At 35.9% G+C, this 15,465-nt stretch overlaps 1 protein-coding gene across 7 annotated transcripts; it reads right to left on the bottom strand.

The window, feature by feature from the left end:
• Positions 1-584: 584 nt before the first annotated feature.
• On the bottom strand, positions 585-9,563 carry CTXN2 (cortexin 2). Of its 7 annotated transcripts, none has more exons than XM_060618625.2 (4): positions 9,340-9,563; positions 7,676-7,773; positions 2,005-2,091; positions 585-1,387 (listed from the first exon to the last, which is right to left on the bottom strand). In XM_060618625.2, the coding sequence occupies exon 4, from the start codon at positions 1,328-1,330 to the stop codon at positions 1,085-1,087; it is 246 nt and encodes an 81-aa protein (XP_060474608.1). In that variant the 5' UTR covers positions 1,331-1,387; positions 2,005-2,091; positions 7,676-7,773; positions 9,340-9,563; the 3' UTR covers positions 585-1,084. The 7 variants fall into 7 exon arrangements, with proteins under 7 accessions (XP_060474608.1, XP_060474612.1, XP_060474610.1 ...); XM_060618629.1 differs by lacking the exon at positions 9,340-9,563 and adding an exon at positions 9,237-9,286 and having other exon boundaries at positions 7,676-7,710; XM_060618627.2 differs by lacking the exon at positions 2,005-2,091 and having other exon boundaries at positions 7,676-7,710.
• Between the last annotated feature and the right edge of the window lie 5,902 nt (positions 9,564-15,465).

Consider the following 15,465-nt stretch of genomic DNA (forward strand, 5'->3'; position numbering starts at 1 on the left):
AGTGATCTGAGCAGTAACCATAGTTCTAAGATATATAGAAATCTTGAGGATAGTGTCTGGGAGCACAGCATGATGTTTACAAATAATGACTCTGACATTAGACTGCCCATATTCAATTCCTAACACAACCACTCTCTAGCTTGATGACCCTGGGAAGTTATGTAATCTCTCTCAGCTTCAGTTCCTCATCTGTGACACTGAGACAATAAAATGGAAATAGTAGTGTTGAACTCAAAGGATTCATAAGGGGATCAAATCACATAGTAAATGGAAAGCACCCAACTTGGTGCAAACTCTTAGTAAATATTAGTCATTCTTTTTTCTGTGTGTTTGGCAGTTCTGTGTTCTCAAGTGGCACAAATAGTTTCGTATTTATTTATCTCCTACTATATTCCTCAATTTGATAACCATAAAGAGTCAAAATTTTGTAGCTGTTAAGAATTTTATAATAATATCCTATCTTTTCATTTATCAAATGAAGAGAATGAAGGTTGATCAAGGAATAATTTACACTAAGCCATTGCTTCTTTAGGTTTGAGAATCCTTATTAGTATTACCAATGAGGATAATAAATGATTGCAAGGTATGTTTCAACAAGGTTTTTATGGTTTTCATATTGCTTTCACATTCATCTTACATCACTTGGTCCTCTCAACATTCCTGCAAGATATGCAGGATAGGTTTCTTTATCCTTGTTTTTGTAGATATGGAAAGGTTCCTCTTAGACAGCTTTATAGGTCATAAAGCTTCTTGGCTAAGTCAACATTAGAATTCAAACCACAGAATTGGGACTCCTAAACTGAAAAAATTTTCATAACATCCTAAATCCTCATTCATCTCAGATCTCTGGGTTTCCCGATACGTTCACAGAGTTCATAGGGCACTAGAATTGAAAGGGACATTAAAAATCCTCTGGTTAGCTTCCTCACTGAAGTCCATAGAGATTAGATGAGTTGGCCAACCATACATGTTTATTGAATTTAGTGGATGAAGTGAGCCTCTTCCAGCATGCCTGAGGAGATTACAGTTGTATCTTCCATGGGTCCCAGTGGCATAACTCTAAAAAACCATAAAGGTGGAACTCTCACGCAAGTGCATATTCAAATGTCCCTTTATCAAATTCTTCAACTTCATCTTCCCATGTAGAGGAAGGCATGCTACTGTACGGGTCTAACAGGATTTTGAAGCATCTAATAATAAGAAGTCCTAAGAAGATACACAAAATCCCTACAAAAGCAAAGCCAGTTTTTTGTTCCAGAGTCAACGAAAAAGCTGATACTTCATTGACGCTCATCTTAGCTGAAGAGTTGCCACAGTAGGTACTACTCATTATTCACTGTCACATCATTATGGCTCTTCAGAATTCCTGCTGGAGTCACCTGTTGGCCTAAATACAAAATAGAACTCAGTTTAGTGTTATTCATATACGGTATTGAGCAGGTAATTGTTTTCTAAAATCTGGCAGTTTTCAAACCCTCTTGACTTAACTCACAAAAGATGTGTGAAAACATCATCAGATATGGATCAGCATCAAATTAGCATTGGAGATGCTATTTCTATTGTAGTAATTACTGAATTGCCTCGGTGGGCAAATGAAACTGTACCTACATGCACTAAATATAAAATCAGATATGAAAGTGAATATTCAAATAATGGACCCTAGAAGTTTGGATTCATTGTGAGATGGTTAAGTCACTACTTCTTTGAACTGAATTGTCATCTAATTTTTACTTCATTTTTGCATGTGTAGATAACACCATAAATAATCATAGTGTGTGAGCTGGTCAAGCTCTCTAAGGTCCATGTTCTAAGGTCTGTCTCCAGTGCCACTTTGTCTGATACAGATTCTGATCCTTTTAAATAGGTATAAAGTCTCTCTTTTCATTCCCTTAGCTTTCAGATGTATGCATTGTGTTTTCTTCCCCACTACCACTCCGTATGCTAGATGTTAATTTCTTAAAGAGGTAAATTGTGTTTTTAAAATTATTTTAATAAGAGCCGTACCCAACAGAGCATCCTGCAAGTAGCAGGCAACAGTAGCTGTGGATCATTAGCCATTGCCCCGCCATCCCCATTAGCTTTCAGAACACCCTAAATGGACATAAAATCCAAGTTAAACAGCATGTTTTCTATAAACATTCAGCTTCACAATGAGCTCCCCAGTTCTCTTCCCAACCAGAAGCTTACTCCTAAGCTTGTACTCTACTGAGATTTTAAAACTACAGCAAAATTGTTCAGAAAGTGTATGTTAGGGGCGCCTAGGTGGCTTGGTTGGTTAAGCGTCCGACTTTGGCTCAGGTCATGATCTCACGGTCCGTGAGTTCAAGCCCCACGTCGGGCTCTGTGCTGACAGCTCAGAGCCTGGAGCCTGTTTCAGATTCTGTGTCTCCCTCTTTCTCTGCCCCTCCCCTGTTCATGCTCTATCTCTCTCTGTCTCAAAAATAAGTAAACGTTAAAAAAAAATTTAGAAAAGAAAGTGTATGTTGGATTGAAGCAAAACAGATTTTCCCACTTGATGTGTTAATTAAGTTAATTAATTAATTAAAATTAAGATGAGTTCATTAGATCAAAGTTTACTAACACACAGCCACCCTTCTTGAGAGGACTGTCATTAAATAGCTTATCATCTAAAAACTGAGAATAATAGATTGCTAGTGTTTGCACTTTTATTGTTGCTTTTTCTAATAATTTTTAAGAATTATTTATTAAAATGACCGACCCTTCAGATTTTTTTTGTATTCAATTTTCAGAAAACCACTGAGACAGAACAGGGATGGGAGGTAAGGAATAAAGAAAGGTAATTAAAAAGAACAAAACTTGTAGCTTTCAAAGTTATTCACCAATGAATAAACCAGTTAATATTTAATGATATTCTTTTTATTATGGTTTGGATTACAAAACAGCTTTATCTTTGTCTTCAAATCTTAAGTGTCAGGAATATTTAATACATTCTGGGGTATGCTGTTATTTGACTTTTTTAATAAAAGGAAAAATACTGTGTTCAACTTCTCTGTTAAACTTCTTTCCATCAAATCATTTTTTTCTGCCCTAATACATATTGGTATAGACTATACTTTGGTTCTTTTCTTAATTTAGTATCACTTAAGTGGCTCAGAGTGATTTCTCTGATTGACCTCTTGTAAGTACTCCTTATCTTGTAGAAGACATGAGACTGGACTGAATATCTAATGACCTTGGGACTTAACTAGAACTTTTTTCTGATGAAATTTCTACTTTTATTGCTTTTGTCAGTTAAAGGTCTTTTGCTGAGATACATACATCCTCTGGTTCATTTGTTTAACAAGTAGAGAAACTGAAAAGCAGTATATTTATACATGGAGATGCTGAACCAAATATTTGTCATGTAACAGACTGATTCAGCCAAGTAACTAGTCTGAATTCTTTCTTCACTAGAGCCATGACCTTGCTAGGCTATATCATTTGATAATTTCAGAGAGCATGTGTATAAGAGGAAGCAATGAGCCTGGTTTACTGATGGACACTGTGGTGTGTACGACAGGCTCCCTTCCATGAAGGATTTATGTCCAGCAGCTGGGAGTGTTGCCACCAGATGGTCTTTGGCTGTAGCCCCTTTCAAGGAGAGCTGCCTCATCCAAGGTCACTTCAATTCCTAAGGCAGATCATTTTTTAAATATTTTTAAAAAATATTTTTATTTTATTTTTAAGAGAGAGAAAAAGAAAGAGAGAAAGAGAACATGAGTGGGGGAGGGGCAGAGAGAGAGAGGGAGGTACAGAATCAGAAGCAGGCTCCAAGCTCTGTCAGCATAGAGCCTGATGCAGGGCTCAAACCCATGAACTGTGAGCTCATGACCTGAGCTGAAGTCGGAGGCTTAACCGACTGGGCCACCCAGGAACCCCAACTGATAAGGCAGACCGTTTTAAATGTCTGATTAATGTGAGAGCAAAAGACCTGATCATCTTGACACAAGGGAGTGCAACTCTAAAAAACCATTCTAGCTCTAGAGTTGTTCATGGAATAAACCAAGACTGTCACTGGTTCCACGTCACAGCTCGACTTGTGCCGATTCCTGCCTACTTTCTCACTCTTCCACAGGTGTTGAGCCCAAGGGCACTACTTAACAAACATCCTCACACTAAACTCTCAGAGTCTGGTTTCTGAGGACCAAACGTAATAATCGGTGGTACAGAAGTGAAAACATCTCGGCAGTTTTCATAATCTACACTTTTTTTACCGAGTTAATTTTGCCATTATGAAGAAACAGCCTAAACTATGTATAATTATGATATTAGTTAACTTTATATGTTTTTAAAAATCATAATGTAGAAAGAGACACAGGGTCATAGCTGATCATTAGAAGAGTTAAGTCAGTTGGCTCTTAATGATTAATCCACTAGACTCTGTTATTCTTATTAAAACCTATCGACTAAAAAATAAATAAATAAATAAATAAATAAATAAATAAATAAAACCTATTGACTGACCAAACAAACAAACAAACAAAAAGGCATTTACTAGTTGTAGCAATAAAACACTCAATTCATTTGTCAATATTAAATTAAAACACAGTATCTTCCTAGTTAGAGATATAAAATTATGCTTTTTATCACAATCATCTAACATAGGCTTTGTTCTGAGAGTCTCAAACAATCTGTGAATTGAGCTACTTTACTTTTTAAAGGAAAAACTCCTACTTCTCAAGTACTGGTTACAGTTCCCAGCATATCATAGATATCCAATAAATATTTTAATTGAATCAAAGTAAATTTATTGAAAAATATAATTTTTTAAGAATAAAGTTCTGGGTCCTAAGAATCTAATTGTTGAATATCCAGAAAACATATTAAAAACATTTAACATTTAAATGTCAAAATGAAATGAATAAAAACAACTTTTATTTGATTTCAAAAAAAAATTGGCCTCAAAGATAAGTATCAAAATTCAGCAGCTCATTCAGAGTTCAGTGTTTCTGTTTGTTTTTATCAGGTTGATTAATAAGAACATTCCTGGAAAGATTCACATGATTTGTACTCAAAGTGATTCTAGCCTGTAAGGGAGAGGATACATGCACAAACAGGAAAAAAAACGGTATAGGCTTCTACAAACAGAATAAAAGGAAAGGAGGAGCAAACTTGTATTTAACATACACTGTATACCAAACACTGTTTTACATATGTTATTCTATTTAACCCCCATAATAATCATACAGGGTTAGTAGTATTCAACATATTGATGAAAAAAGAGATTCAAAAATCAACAAATTTAGAGGAAATAGATATTTCACCCATTTAAGGATCAGGAAAGTTTTTTTTTGTAAAAGATTGTATTTGAGATGAGTCTTGAAAAAAGACAGAAGATTTAGATATGCAAGGAAGGAAACAGCATGACAATGAATATGAAGGCAGAAAAGTGCTGAATTTATCCAGAGGAGCAGTTTGTTCAGAGCAATTTGATACAAGCAAAGAGGAATATGGGAAACAAAACATTGAAAAGGTAGGTTGAGCCAAAATGTGAAATCTCCTGACTGTCAGGCTAAGAGTTTGCAATTTATTTGCCTAAGGGCTGACTGGCTTGGTGATGAGACAAAATAAACATAGATTTCAGGGGGGACATCATAGGAAATAAATGTTCCAGGTAAGAAGTAATGAGGGCTTGGACTACAGGGTAGATGAGTGGGAGAGGAAATGGGTTCAAAAGATGTTTATAAAGATATGAGGGATAGTTTTGGCAAATAATGGAAGTGGGCCATGGAGAGAGGTATCAAAGATGACTCCACTCTTTTAAGCCTGAACAAGTGTAAAGGCAATGTTTTCATCAAACAAAATAAAGAAAATACAAGCAAAGTGTAAATTTAGTAAACAAAGGGTTTAGTTCTGGTCTTAGTGAATTTGTTGTGTTTACATCTGGCACATAATAGACATCAATCAACAGGCAGGGTTTTTTTTTCTTTTTTAAGTTTATTTATTTATTTTGAGACAGAGAGAGAGAGAATGTGGACACTCGTGGGGGAGGGGCAGAGAGAGAGAGAGAGAGAGAGAGAGAGAGAGAGAATCCCAAGCAGGCTCTGCACTGTCAGTGCAGATCCACACAAGGTCTCTATCTCAAGAACCCATGAGATCATGACCTGAGCCGAAATCAAAAGTCCAACACTTAACTGACTGAGCCACCCAGGCACCCCTCAATAAACAGTTTTAAATAAATTAATCCAGGTCATTTTGCCCTGCATAAAATCACTGGTGGGGAAAACATCTTAAGGATATTATTGCCAAATAGAGTTTGTGGGGAAGAATGCCTCCAGGACACAATTTAATACATAGAAGCATTTACAGATCAAAACTTAAGGAAAGAATTGCTGAGTTTTTCAGGAAAGGGGAGACCAAGGAAGATGACAAGTGTATTCTAACATTTGAAGAGTTATCCTGGAGGAAGCCAGATCTACTTGTTCTGGATGGATCCAGAAAGCAATTTTGATGTCATCCCATTAAGGTTCTATTTGCAGTTACCAAAAAAGATTGAAAATGAAAGAAGCCTAGCAATGAGCCTCAAAGAATCCCTCTCTTACAAGAAGAAAACAGGATCTGCTAGTAGAGTTGTGTAAGGAATGATCAGAGTTCTAAGTGAATCTGCAGTAGGAAGTTCACCTGGAACAAAGGAAGCTAGAGTTTCTGAAGGTGCTGGTAAACAGTGTTGAATTCTTCAGTGGTGATGGAAACAAGTGCTGAAAAACAGGACCCTGGGTTTGGCATTCAGACTTTTTTCACTGCTTTTAAAGCTTCAGTTGAGTGTCCAGGGGGGACAATAATTGAAGAGGGTTTTGGAGTGATGGGTAATGAATAAATGAAGCCCAATGCTAAAAGAAACTTGACAAAAAGGAAGTTTTATTTCCTTTACTTCCACAAAAATTTAAGTGCATAAGTTTAGATCATTAGACTACTTATTTCCAATAATAAGGACAGGATTATATATTCAGCTGTTAAAAGTAGAGCCAAGTAAATACACTTGGGGTTCAAAGAACTAGGAAATTTCCATTTTTAACCAAAAATTGGGTGACAAAGAACAGAGGTTTTATTAAGATCTTAAAAGGAAGAACTTGGACTTTTATATTCATTTGAAAATTCTGCCTTATGCTAAAGATGAAAACCAAATACAAGTCAAGAAAAACAACTAAAAGGATAATATTTAAAGCTTGAAAAAAAGCCTGGCCATTGCTGTATGCTGTGGACAGACAAGCAAATTAGTAAAAAGTTAAGCAATTGCCTAACAATGTGTTCAGCAAATAGATGCTCTTAGTAATTTAAGCCATATGTGTAGCAACTGAAATACCAGTATTTATAGGCCTAAATTTTTCAAACATTTGCCCAAACTTTCCATTTTACTTGCTCTGTGAAATGAATAACTTATACTTTCAACAGCAGGTATAAAATTTTTGAGAATATACTGCTAAGTGCAATGAACTTTGTACCTTTCTATTGATATAGAGCATAATTAGATTAAAAAGTATTGTTAGTAACAAAATATTGTTAAAAATAAATAGAAGTCTCCAGTTACAACACTGATTTCTTCATCATTAATAAGATATCCAAAATTACTCAACAATGTGGATAAAAGATACATTTTACTTTCTCTAGTCCATAGAAGAGATGGAAATGCAAAACAAATCAGTATGCTCTGTAAAACAGACATTTTAATGCCTACCTCAGAGGGAAAACATCATCTTAATATCTTGTTTACTGGGAAATAGAAAAATGAGAGACATTCAGACCATGAGGTTACAAAACCATGATAAATAAGCCCTGTTGAGAAAAAAGAAATGAATTTTCAAAAAAAGAGTAGATGTAGAATTATGTGGTAAGAGTCATTTTAAACATCCTACACCATAAAATATGGGTTAAAAGATCAACATTTAGGTCCTTTAGAAATGAGCAATTGAGTTGAAAGTACATCATTTCCTTCATGGCAATTATCAGGAGCTGGGATTTCTAAGTCCTGATGAGTCATAGGATTGGGCCAACAGTATACCAGTAGACCAAAAGGCCAAAATCTCATTCAATGGCTTTGTAGTTAGTAACCAGTAAACAAAGTCTATCTTTGATCAGTCATACAAATCATACCATTGTGAGTAGTCAAGCAAATAGTATTTTTATACCTAATATATATATAGCCCTTCATACATGTAAATGTTGTGTTACTTTTTTCTTCTATGAATAAGCTTACTGATTAGAAAGATAAAATTTCACTTTTTAGAAACATATAGTATGCATGCAACAATGTGCAACTGCAGAAACCAATATTGAAGAGTATATGCCCATTAAAAAAAGAACCTCTAGCATTTTAATCAACAGGTTTTTTCCTTTGGTTTATTTATCTATTAATGATAGTCTAAACAGTTTATCTGAAATAACAACTATTATATTGGAATATGGTGTTCTTGGTGAAAAGTATTTTGATGTTAGTTATCAGATATAGTAATCTTTAATGCTCATAATATGGATATTCATGATTTCATGGAATGAGAACTATAAGAAATATCAGGCTTAAAAAATAATGAATCCTCCCATACGCACATAGACACATCCCCCACTCTACATCAAGGTTATTAAATCCTATTCAAAGTAAACAGGGAAAAAGAAACATTGTTCAGTCTGCTTCTGCACAGAGCTAGTTGATCATTAGGAATGGAATGTGTTGGAATCAAAGGAAAACCTTAAATTACAAACCCAGAAGTCTTCATCATGATCAAGTGCAAACATTTCAGGCCTTCCCAGAAATCCAAAACCTCAGGATCTGCCAGAATTGCACCCCCCCTCCCCCACCAACCTTTCAGATTTCAACCTTAAGAGAACTTCCCTCTTAAGAGAATCTTCACATAGCTCCCCAAGGACTCTGACATTCAATCTTTTCGAAACACTGGAAATCTGGTCTGAAAATTTTCAAAATGTCTTACTAGAGAAATGTAGACTGTCATTATCATTCTGCCTTGTTTGTCTCCAGTTCTCTTTGGACATGTTAAACTAAAGAAGCATAGCATCAGCAAGCTAACTGCACACACACATTTTTTTAAATTTATTTTTTCTTTTTGGCAGCAGCACCAGCACTAGCAGAAATATCAGGGCTCTATCCTCCTTTAGAATTTGAACTGACCAGACCTGCAGGATCCATTCGTGAGCCCCCCTACCCCCCGCCCCTGCCCCCACCTCACCACCCCCCACCCCCGCCCTCCCCAGCCTCCTTTCCCACTCCTTAGCTTCATAAATACAAGAGAATGAGGACATGCTTCTCATCTGAACCTGCACTGGAACCCTGTCAGTTAATGCGGAGGGTAGGGGGAGAAAGTTACTTCGAAGGCAGCGATGTCTCACCTTCCATGTTTGTTGCCATGGAGATGAAATCCAGCCAGTAGACTTAAGTGTTGGCAGGTTTGTCTGTGTTCGCTGATCGGTTCGGTTACAATGTAAAAGGCGTGTCCTGGGAACCTGCGTGGAGTCACAGTACCGTGGTTAGCGCTCTCCTGGCCTACGTGTGTAAATGTCTGTATCTGCCGGTGAGAGATAGAGGACGTGGGCGCTCGTGAAGTACGTGTGCGCGCGCGTGTATTTGCAGGAAAATGTGCCTGATTTATTCGTTGTGGCAGAGTGTAAACATTGGCGCGCGCGCGCGTATATGTGAAGGCATCTGATCGTGTGTGTTTGTGAGACCGAGAAGAGTTGGGAAATGAGAAGGGGGAAGGGAATCGGCCACCGCAGCAGCAACAGGCTCTATCTATTCTCAGTTTTGCTAAAAAGAAAAAAAAATAGGTGCTCATTTTCACTCATATCACACTGCAGGTTAGCAATCGGAGTTCATCGCCAATTTAATTAATTTATTGTTAAGATCCTTGTTTTCCTCTCTTCTGCAGCAGCATCTGTACCGCGGGCATTTTGTTGTGCTCGTTGACCGCAGTCTCAGTGAAGGAATAGACGCTAGATTCTTCTTTCTTCTCATCCGATTAGAGAAAGACGAGAATGAAAGTGTATTGGTTTAAGTGGGGACTGCATGCGTCATTTGGAGTTGTTTTCTCCTACTCTTGACCTTTTCTTTTCTACGCAAACCCAACCGGATCCTTCCCCCCAAGCTCCCAACCTAGCTCGCCGCCCCACCCCCGCATTTTAAGACAGGAGTCTAGGCGCTGTCCGTAGTGCTGAAAAATTGCGTTGTAAGACCTACCTAGTACATAGAACACACCAAGAGAGGAATGCTCCATAAAAGCCCATATGTAGTTGCAAGGCACATTTTCTAAAGTGTTAAATACATAGAATCTAAACTTAAACCTCAATGAAAGCAAAGCCAAACAAAAACAAAAGAAAAACAACAACAAGAAAACCTTTCCCCTCATCCTTACTTAGGGGTGTTGTCCTACTCAGTTATAAGGCTCCAATTCTAATGTTTGGATACTATATCCAGAACCTTCAAGTTACAAACACCTGTAGATTCTCTAAAAACTTGATTATTGACCTTGGAAATTATTAAATTGTCAGCTATTGGGGAAAATGTAGGTGCAGAATTGGGTCACTGTGTAGAAAAATGCTGAAAACACATCATGTAAAGGTGTGTTAGAATTCAATAATAAAGTGAAGACAAGGTAATGGTCATTCAGAATATTTATGTATTCAGGAAATTTCATGGTCTTATAAAAAATTCTCAATGTATAACTTGTAGTTCATATAAGACTATACTCAAAAATTTTATTCATTTTTTTTTAAAACCATTAAACACCCCATAATATAGGTGAACTAACTGCCCACCAATAGACTGCAAAAGTTATTCCAGTAACATGTTCCTAACAAAGGTTTTAACTGGCTTTTTTTAAAAGCTTGCTAAGGTCCACATCTTATTTTGGTACTATGCCAGAGCAGTGCTTCTTGAAATTTAGTATGAGTATGAATCATCTCAGGATCTTGCTAAAATGCAGGTTTTCACTCAGCAAGTGTGAGTTTGGGTCTCAGATTCTGCATTTCTAACAAGATCCCAGGTGATGCCAGAGGTTGCTAGTTCAGGAACCACACTTCAAGTAGCAAGGTTCTAGAAAGATTGTATTATGGCAATGCAGTCACTCATAGAGTATGGGAAAGGAGGTCGTTTTCTTCCTTCTATTGTTCTATGTATGTTTCTAGACTGCTGTAAGAATATTCTATTCACATAAGTTCAGAGGTTAACCATTTTGTTTGTACAATATTAACAACTATAAAAAACTTTATAAATTTAATCATTTGATCTTGATTTGGCATTGTCCGGACACATACCACTGTTTATTTCACTCTATATTTTTACAGTATAACCTGCAATCACCCATTCTTTTTGTAATCCAAGCTCATGGAGAGAAACTAAATTATATGATTTTACTGCTTATGTATAGGCCTCAGTCCAAGGATTTTTTGTCATGATTTTATGCTCATGATACTGATTTTACAAATCTGAATGTTACATATCTAATTCTTACCCAGTTTAAAAAGTGGGATAGGGCCATTGTTTCATTGATCATTTGAGTAAATGCTGATCTGTTGTGTCCCTGACATGACACATGTATACTTAGATTTTGAAGATTCCTCTGGATGGTTTTCTTGTTTTTTTAAAAAATCCATTTATACATCAGTTGATACAGTGCTTTTAGTTAATGCTTTTGAATTGACGCCAAAGGAAAGTTTTTACTATATATTAGGTTTCTAGGTATGTGTTAGTGCATGATCTTGATCTTTTTCAAGCTATATGAATGGTGGTGATGTTCTGGAAACTGTGCAAATGACTCATTCAGGAAAGCATAATGAATTAAAAATCCATTATGTTCCACTTTCTTTGCTAGATGCTAGGATACAAAGACTGATGATCTTTGGTCTCTGACCTTGATGAGATACATTGCAAGACAACATGGCAAGTTCTACCAAGTTTTATAGAAGCACAGAGATTAATGATATATATTTTATTCTCTACTGCCAAAGAAGTGATGAAGAATAGCAAAATAGATAAAACCCAGAACATCTGCATTTCAGGTCCTTGCAGCATTGGCCTGCTGCTCAATTTTTATTTTAAAAAATTGTTGAAAGATATGAAACACATGAATACTTTTCTAATGTGCACATGGTTAATCCATACTTCTGGATAGTCTAGGATTTATTTTCAGAGAAATCCAAATTATTAGAAAGATAAATATGTGGGTGGCATTTTTTAGACCTCCCCCAAGCAGAATTGCCTTTACTATGCTTTGACATTACATTTTCAGTTTATATGCAAATATTCTGTATAAAACAGTCTTCAGTTTATATGCCCTGTTCTAAGTGTACTATAGGGTTGCTAATAAAGACTTGGACTTGCCCAACATATCACTTGGTATTCTATATATAAATTCTCCCTAAAAACATTTCTATTAATGCCAATCTCATGACTTGAACTTTCATACTTCTCCTCTTCACTTAAACCATCCCAAGGTAAGTGTTATGTTCTCCTCTTATACACAATGTACATCGTGTAAGTGATTCCATTTGCCTTTTCTTTTAGTTACAAGGGATGTCAAAGTCAAATTAACAACTAAAAATTAGTACCTGTGTAAAATATTAAGGCTTATATTTGTGTTCTTTCTCTATTGCCTTGACTACTGCAATTTTGTTTTCTCAGGTATTGGTATGTTATTTTCTTTTAATTGCCTGTTGTAATGTGTGTCCGCATATAAATGTCCTCGCAAAATCAGAAATGAAGTAAAGAAATTAAAAATAAGCAAATAAATACATTTATTTTTCTACCTTTTGGCTCAAAATGTTAACTACCTTTTGGGTATATATGGCTATTCTATAAATTTGTTGTTTTTTTAAGTAATTTTTTTAATGCTTTTTTTGAGAGAGAGAGACAGAGTGTGAGTGGGGGAGGGGCAGAGAGAGAGAGGGAGACACAGAATGTGAAGCAGGCTCCAGGCTCGGAACTGTCGGCACAGAACCCAACACTTGGCCTAAACCCACGAACCATAAGATCATGACTGGAGCCGAAGTCAGACACCTAACTGACTGAGCCACACAGGCACTCCTAAACTTGTTTCTAATAAGATGCTAAACTATAGAAAAAACAATCATGTAGTTAGCTATGAAGATAGAATATAATTTATTATGACTCAATAATAAAGGTTAAGCTAGCAGAAGAAATTTTCAATTTATGGAACTACATATCAGCTTTATTTCAAAATACTTTGTTTCTCTGTTTCTTCTTTTATATTGTACACAGTGTCCTTTATATGACTAGGACTTTTTTTTATGTCAGAGAGTGGAAGTGTTGATTATCTAACTTGTTCGGAAACATGGTAACTATAGAAATTTAAAGAACATGACAGCCCCACTCTGATGAATATACTTTTGAATGAGGGTGTCACAAAGGAGGTAAAAGCAAGAATTTCTTTAACAAGACAGCTCAGGATTCTTCTCAGAGGAAATTTTGCTTGCTTTGAATTCTTGCTACCCTGGCTCTAGTTGTCTTCTTGCTCTCAAATTATCTATGGTGGGATCATCTCTCAAACTTATTAGGCCAACATGTCACCCTCAGCTTTTCATGGAAATCAATGTCATACCTGACTGGTTTGATTATTTTTTCTAAACTAAAATGTCTTAATGTAGCTGGGTCTTTTTATTCAAAATACTGCTATTTACTCAAATATTTGACACTACAACTTTCAAATGCAGAATTCTAAAAAATGTATTAAAGACAAATACAAATTATTTTTGTTATAGACATTAAAATATTAACCCAAATGCTATTTCACTTAAGATGGTATTGGATAATTCATTTTATCAAAAAGTCATCTGTTTATCTTTAAGAAATACATTCCTACTTGGGTGCCTGGGTGGCCCAGTCGTTTAAGCCTCTGACTTTGGCTCAGGTCATGATCTCGCACTCTGTGAGTTTGAGCCCTGCATCAGGGTCTGTACTGACAGCTCAGAGCCTGGGGCCTGCTTCGGATTCTGTGTCTACCTTTCTCTCTGCCCTTCCCCCACTCGCACTCTGTCTCTCAAAAATAAATAAATAAACCTTAAAAATTTTTTTAAAAAGAAATACATTCCTAACTATCCTGAGTGTCATTTTTAGCTACCTATGCTTTTGTTCTGTATGAGTGGTTTTAATTTTTTTAGAGGGTTAAGATTGATTGAAATTACAATAAGAAATATATGCCCTCTACCTAAAAATACATATAAGCAGATAATTCTGCTCAAAACCCAGAACATTCACAGGCCCTTGGAAGTCCATTTCTATAATCCTGACGTAATCCAAAGAACAAGTTAAAAATTTCAGCTATAAATGAATGGTTCATCGTCTTGTTCTAACTTTTGCAACTAGGTATTGACTGGCTTAAAGTGCTGTATTTTTTTTTTAACCACTCTATTAGTTTTCTATTTTCTTTTCTTAGAGTTCTTCCTCTAGGTCATTTTACCATCTGATCTCTGGAGAGTACCAATGCTGAATATGCTGAAATAGGATTAGAGAGTACAGTAAGTAATAGGACGATTAGATTTGATTAGAAAATGACTATGGGATTTTTGTCAACAGTGAAGAAATTATCTAAAGTGAGTGGACTCATGAGTGAATTGAGCATGATGACACTTCAGTGTAGATAATGATCTGATGTTGGTCTGTTTGATGAGTACCATTGAAAATGAGATGTTATGTTTTGCTGGTAAAATTTTCTGCAAAGAAAAAAATGCACTAAATGTTTCAGTTCAGAGTGATCTATTTAAATGAAGTTTCATTTAATTGGCTTTAATTTACAGCCCATAAGCCTTAAATTGTTTCATTTAAAGTGTACTTCAAGCCCTCTACTATATTTACTCTTGAAGCTAATGAGTATGATAGGATACCTTGGGCACAATCTCCACAAATATGGGAGCCATAACTATGGTATAATATATTTAATTGGTTTAAGTTATTTTACTGGGTTAAAGAAACAAAGAATCAAAAGCAGTTTATTTTGCTGCATTTTATATTTCTCTAATATGAACCAATTAATACATAATTGGCAAGTAAGTATGTCAATAGAATATGGAAATCAATCAGTTTATACACAGTTTTCCTTGATACATTTGGGTTTAACTACCAAGTGAAAGCAATTTAACTCAAAGTCCACACTAACAGCTGAATGCAGTAAACTGTGGAGGAAAGCAGTCCTATACACATGCCCATTCACCTCTTCATCCTCTTGGCTCAATTTAGCCACATGCTCTGTCTTGAAATTGCATATTAACAGTTCTTCCTGGTCTTTGTGCACTTGTCCCTGTTTTCATAATTCAACTTTCCTTATATATTTCTACACCATTTGTTGAAGAGACTGTCTTTTTTCTGTTGGATTTTCTTTCCTGCTTTGTTGAAGATTAGTTGACCATATAGTTGTGGGTCCATTTCTGGGCTTTCTATTCAGTTCCATTGATTTATGTGTCTGTTTTTGTGTCAGTACCAAACTGTCTTGATGACTACAGCTTTAT

Source organism: Panthera onca, chromosome B3 (assembly GCF_046562875.1).
Source record: "Panthera onca isolate mPanOnc1 chromosome B3, mPanOnc1 haplotype 2, whole genome shotgun sequence".
Lineage (NCBI taxonomy): Eukaryota > Metazoa > Chordata > Mammalia > Carnivora > Felidae > Panthera > Panthera onca.

Excerpts from the sequence above, each read along its gene's own strand:
- CTXN2 (XM_060618624.2), bottom strand. The coding sequence starts at position 1,330 with ATGAGTAGTACCTACTGTGGCAACTCTTCAGCTAAGATGAGCGTCAAT.